Consider the following 6,040-nt stretch of genomic DNA (forward strand, 5'->3'; position numbering starts at 1 on the left):
GGACATGTTTTTAGAAGTTTTTGTGAGAGCCGGAATACACCTGAACCATTTTCTTAAAACATGCATACAATTCATGTTTTAGTTTTCAAATCACTCGGATAAAAAGCTTACAGTACTGTCTTTGACCATGGTATAGTGCGTGCACTTATATCAAGATTTAAACATTATAATCTTTAATCAATAATTTAACCAACAATTTTGAACTATTGTAAAAAAAATGAAACTGTTAGATTTGTAATTAAATGTACAATTCAATTCAATAACCATAAATTTAAATTCTTAAACAATACAATGCAAAGTTAATTAATATTAAGATATACACTTTAGTTTTATGCATACTTCAAATGGTACTTTTTAGCATCACTAGGTATTGGCTCGTGCTTTGCTATGGGGGGCCTAAAATTTAAACGAAATAATGCAAAGCAGCACAACGGACAAATGTATTCCAGTAGATACAATTTTATCTAGGTGTGATCATGTTTAGAACAAAAGAAAAAACGTAAGCACTCGATTTCTTTAGAAGACCTGGTAAAAAAAAACTCTGCAAGAACAGAGCAGGCAATCAAATTTCTGCTTGCACATTAAGTGCTTATATTATACTATATCCCTTTATTAAAATAAGAAAAACAAAATTTAGATAAACCTTCTCCTAGGCTGGAGACAAAGATATGGGAAACTAGTTGAATTCCCTGTGTATTGCTGCGATATTATAAGCTCTCTTTTCAGCAATTTTTCGAAAACACTCTCTAGGGATGCTAATGGGAAATTATACCTGCCACTTGGGAGGGTATGGATATATCCATGCTTATTTATGTTCAAATCCATACCATCATTATTCATTTCTCACCCTCCCCAATCTTATCCATACCCATTGGATAATAGAGCTATGAAGAGATGATGTTGTTTGGCATGTGTTGAGGCCTCAATCCATTCGGCCACCATGGTTAGTTCCAATCTCCTTTTCTTAACGAAGATGGTTTCAATCCTATCATGTCAGACGACCACTCAGTATAGCAGATGCTTGTGTCACGGCCCTGGCCACTCTGTAGACCTCATGCTGTACAAACTTCCAAGATTCCGAGGTATTGCTGCTCCGAGCGCTGGCTATTGCATTGGCTATACCGGGATAGACTGCAGTATCCCAGTCATTCTGATCTGAAGGTCCATACACCTGTGGATGGGAACACTTACTGTTAGTATAAGCCGAGCCTTGTGCAAATTCCAGAGAGGAAGGTGAGTGCTTTGCGCATGAGTATCTGCTCACCAGATGCTTAAACCATTCTAGCTTGAAGATGCCTTCCCTGCTAGTGAATGCTCTCTCGGTCTGCATAAGCCGGTCATTAAGCTGTCGGATTCTCAGTGAATCCTTGTTCAGCTGCTTGCTCAAGAGTTGCTTTTGAAGTTCCTGAAAGTGCCCATGTCTCTTTAGTCATCACAGTGCACAAAACGCAGTATGGTAGACTGTAAGTTTTGCAAAACTCAGAGTAGCAATTCTCAAGTGACGGTACCTTTTGTTCATTATTCACTTTGGTAGCTGCCGCTCTGAGAGTCCTGATTGAGTTGTACAGTGGGGAACAAGTGACAGTTGTTCCCTTCACTTCATTCTCTACCGTCTTTGTGTATTCCTGCCACCGGAAGAAATTTAGGGCTTTGTCATGTTTCCATAGTAACAAGGATATTATGTTAATTTTCCTCTGTCCCCTGTGTCTGAGTGGCTCTCTGGCCTACAGAAGGTCAGAAGCAGCATTTAGCAAACACTGGAGACATCTTACCTCAAGCTCAATTGCATAGGACATGTAGTTGAAGGGTAGGATCTCTTCATTTGCCAACCTCAAAGCCATCATTCCCCATATGCTAGCAGCTGCAAGATGAAAATCTTGGTTACCATGTCGTGGTGGTGCAGATAACACCTGAACTAATATCCTGCACAAAAACAGTATCATTGAGCAGACCTGCCACATGCCTACGGAACCCAGGATCTCCGAATTTTGCCATCCATACGTAGTCATCATATAAGGAGTGGTAAACCGGATATCCTGGTCCTACAAAAGCAAAAGTGCCCAGGAAAGTTCATTGAAAAATACAAGTCACTGAGCAGACAAATAGCAAAGAGTAGGGGCATTACCTTCTCCAAAAATTATATTCATCGAAGGAATACCAACATGTTGGACGAATGCTGAATAGTCTGATCCTCCATCACCTAGTCTTAGAACCTTAATGCAGGAGATACACAGTTAATAGTGAGTAATGTTATATAATTTGCCAGGGAGTAGAAGTGGTTTCCCCTCCTGAAATCACATAATTCATGAGGGATGGAACTGAAACTCAAAGGAACTTGTAGCTTGATAACAATGCAATCACTATATAATATTGACAACTTTGCTTCAAAAAAAAAAATATAATAGTCACAACTAACTGGGTCCTCAGCACTACATAGAGACTAGACTGTTGGATAAGCAAGTTGCAAGAACTCACCCGAGGAGGAAAGCTCAATTTAATCCATGAATCATACACGGTCTGAGATGAATTATCAGGATCTTGAACCTTCACAAATTGACAAAGACCAGTTTAAATTTTTGGCATCGTAACAAGGAAAATACTATGCTCATATTGTTGATTACTAACATGGGGACCAAAAGCAAACAAAGTGAACTATAGTATCATGTTTTCCCTATTCCTGGGTATGCTATTGTCACTAGTTTCAGGTAGGATTGTCCATACCACTTTAGTTACTTGCTGAAGTAACTCGTCAAGTTGGGGAGTTGTAGAAGGCAGGAATCCTGGACCAACGACTGAAACATCAACATTCAGATAAGCAACAGCTCTAGAATATAACATCTCCTGGTTTTCTTCAACCCATTCAGTAGAACCTGTCTGAGTAAATGCAAATGTGATCAATGTTGCTGTTTTAAAGACGAACAAGAGTGGTTCAGAAATAGAAACACACCAGTCCATATTCTTCCGCATCCCAACTACAGAAGATAATGGTTCTTCGAGGTCTCCATCCTTGCTTTTGCAGCATTGAAAACCTTTGAGCTAACTAGATGGACGGAAAGTGAAATAACATGTTATGAACCAGATAAGTAGCAGATCGTGTACCATGTACAGTACAATATTGAGGTCAGGCATAGAAACATGAAATGGAACTCCAGTCACTTCAGCTTACTATTCAGTGGGCATGGCTACTTTTTTTTAACGGACATGGCTGGAGCTCTGCCTTTCAATTATGGGGAAGCAATTTTATGTACAAGACACATCCAGACAGCCAAGACCACAGATTTCCTCAAAAACACAAGGGGAGGGGTTAAAGCCTCAGCAACAAGTGAAGACCTAGGCAAGGCACCTAGCGCTAGGTATTAAACGATGACATGGCTAGTACCTGCTCTAAACTACTGTAATCAGTATTCTGGCATAGTAGGTCAACAAAAACAAAGCGGTATAGAGAAGACATTTTGTAACTGACGACTACCTCAATCATAGCTGCTGTTCCACTGTTGGGATCGGATGCACCAAACGTCCAAGCATCACGATGGTTACCAAGAATGACATATCTGGATCACAGAATGTTAAAAATTCTAAGTTCAGTCACATCTTTGGCAGAAAAAGATATAATGTTCAATGTGCTTAAATTGTGCCAACGCCTATATGCAGATAAGCAGATTGATACTTCTTCAATATTTGTTTAAACTTTGAGTACCTCGGAGGCTAGGACTGAGTCAAATTGTTTGTTTTTGTTCGTTCAAAAAAAAAGTTTGCTTTCAAGGAAATTGTTTTACAGTCATGAGAGCCTGAGAGATACTACAAAGCTACCCATCTAAAATGAGCCTTCAGTGAAAGAGTTTCCAACAAAATAAAAAAACAAAAGAACTTGCCCTTATGCATCTGGTTCTTAATTGTGCTTAGCTATTTTTTTTCTCTTTAAGGAAAGATTTTCATAGCTACTATACATTACAAGGAAGGCCAACAAATGGCCATCCCAAGCCAACCTGAACATGTATGAAAAGTCAGTGTTTAAATTACATAGTAGATGTCTTTTCCAAAATAATGATGTATGTGAAGAACTTTCCGATGTGCAAGTGGGCCCTATCCTCTATAGGATATGCTAACAGGTTTTAAAAAATATGGAGTACATGATTATAGAGTTTTGTAGTACCATGCCGTGCACACCTTGACCGGACACCATTTTTTTTCTTCTACATAAATTCCTTATTATTAATCCTCTTAAATCATTAGCTAATAGGAAGGAAATTTCGTGGACACCAGGTCCTATAATTTCTTTTTTCTTGGCAAGCGAAAAGAGTTATCAGATACTTCTATTTTTTTAATCTTTGTATAATAGCAAGTTAAATGCATGAGCAGTCCGTGAACTTGTCAAGGATGCCACTTGATAAGTCCATAAACTTTGAAAATACATTTCTAGTCCCTAAAATTGTTATGCACCGCAGTGGTCGCTATGGTCCACAAATAGAGTTAGCATGTAGAGTACCATTTTACAAGTTTAGGACGTGTGGTACATCACTTTTAGAGACTCGGAAATACATTTTCAAAGTTCATAGATCCAAATGACACCTCTTTATAAGTTTAGAGACTGCTCTCTAACCTTTTATAATCTATATAAGGTCAACGACAGCACTACAAAAGTAATGCTCTCAACTGCCCAAGTGGTCTGAGTGAACTTCACAGGTTTGACAAAACAGAAAGATGCAACGTCACATTCCACCAAGAATTTGTTACCTAACAAAAAAAAAGGAATAAGTTACCTATCGGGCTCTTCGGTGCCTTCGATAATGGCAAAGACATTCTCAATCGTTGCCATCGTATCGTTCCCCTGCAAAATCCAAAACAATAGCGTCAAACCCCAAGGCAATGAACCGAAAACACGAAGGTGCCTCGAATCGAATTGTACATACCAGATACGTTAGGTTCAAAACTGCCGGCCCGGGGCCGAGATGGTACACGGGGCTGCCTTTTCGGCTCTGCCAGTCCGCCGGCGCCACGGCCCCGCCCATGGCTCTGTGTATCTCCATCGCGTCCTGAGCCGACACCGGCAGCGCCGGGATGAGCGGCATGTCATCGGTGTTCATGGCCTCCTCCACGCTGACGCGCTCGCAGCCCTCGGACGATGCCCACATCGGCGTCGTCGGGTCGCCCACGCCCCGGAACAGGCTCCCCACCTGCACGCCGCTGGGCGGCAGCCAGCGCGAGTCGGGGAACCACCCCTCACCGGGTGCGCCGCCGTACTCCAGCGGATCAGTGTACACCACCGCGGCCGCGGTGCCGGCGGCGCGCGCGTTGTGCGCGATGTCCTCGCAGTGGATCCTCCCGTACCGCGCGAGCGCGACCTTGCCCGCGACGTCCACGCCGCGGGAGGCGAGGTAGGCGAAGTCCTCCTCGCGGCCGTAGTTGGCGTACACGGCCTCCGCGGAGACCGAACCGGAGGCCGCGTACGCGTAGAACGTCGGGATGGTCTCCGCCGCGGCGGCTGCGTAGGGGTCGTTGGGGTAGGTCTCCTGCTTCAGGGAGAAGGAGGTGACGACGCCGCGGCCTGGCGCCGAAAGGGAGAGGGAGCGGTGGACGGGGTAGGAGAGGAGGACGGAGTAAGGCGTGATGTGGGCGGGGAAGGAGAGCGCGGAGAGCGCGTCGAGCACGTAGCGGGCGGTGATGGCGTTGGCCTTGGTCCCCGCGACGTGCGGGTGGAGAGTGAGCGCTCGGAGGTGCGAGGCGGCGGTGTCGTTGGATCCGAGGGAGAGGAAGAGCGCCTCGTAGTTAGGGACCACGTTGGGCACGGGCTGGAGCGCGAAGAAGAGGAGCACCGCGAGGGAGGCGCCGAGGACGGCGAGCATGGAGGAGAGGAGGCAGAGGAAGCGGCCGCGCGGGTGGGGCTTTGCCAGCGGCGGCCAGGGGGCGAGGAGCGAGGCCGCGTCGAGGCGGGACATGGCGCCGGAAGTGGTGGGTGGTGTGCTCTGCTGTGACCGCGACGGTTTGGCGGGTAGCGGGGTCTAAAGCGGCGGGTGCTGTCCACTCCCCTCCGCGTCTCCGC

The 6,040-nt window shown here is 44.8% G+C and overlaps 1 protein-coding gene across 1 annotated transcript; it reads right to left on the reverse strand.

Annotated features, from left to right (window-relative positions):
• LOC8062167 (probable glutamate carboxypeptidase LAMP1) lies at nt 530-6,040 on the reverse strand. The gene is made up of 12 exons (XM_021457290.1): nt 4,911-6,040; nt 4,761-4,828; nt 3,470-3,551; nt 2,948-3,040; nt 2,722-2,874; nt 2,476-2,544; nt 2,126-2,213; nt 1,953-2,042; nt 1,773-1,861; nt 1,509-1,625; nt 1,265-1,405; nt 530-1,171 (listed from the first exon to the last, which is right to left on the reverse strand). The coding sequence occupies exons 1-12, from the start codon at nt 5,934-5,936 to the stop codon at nt 989-991; spliced, it is 2,199 nt and encodes a 732-aa protein (XP_021312965.1). The 5' UTR covers nt 5,937-6,040; the 3' UTR covers nt 530-988.

The sequence above is a fragment of the Sorghum bicolor genome, chromosome 3, assembly GCF_000003195.3.
Source record: "Sorghum bicolor cultivar BTx623 chromosome 3, Sorghum_bicolor_NCBIv3, whole genome shotgun sequence".
NCBI classification, from domain to species: Eukaryota; Viridiplantae; Streptophyta; class Magnoliopsida; order Poales; family Poaceae; genus Sorghum; species Sorghum bicolor.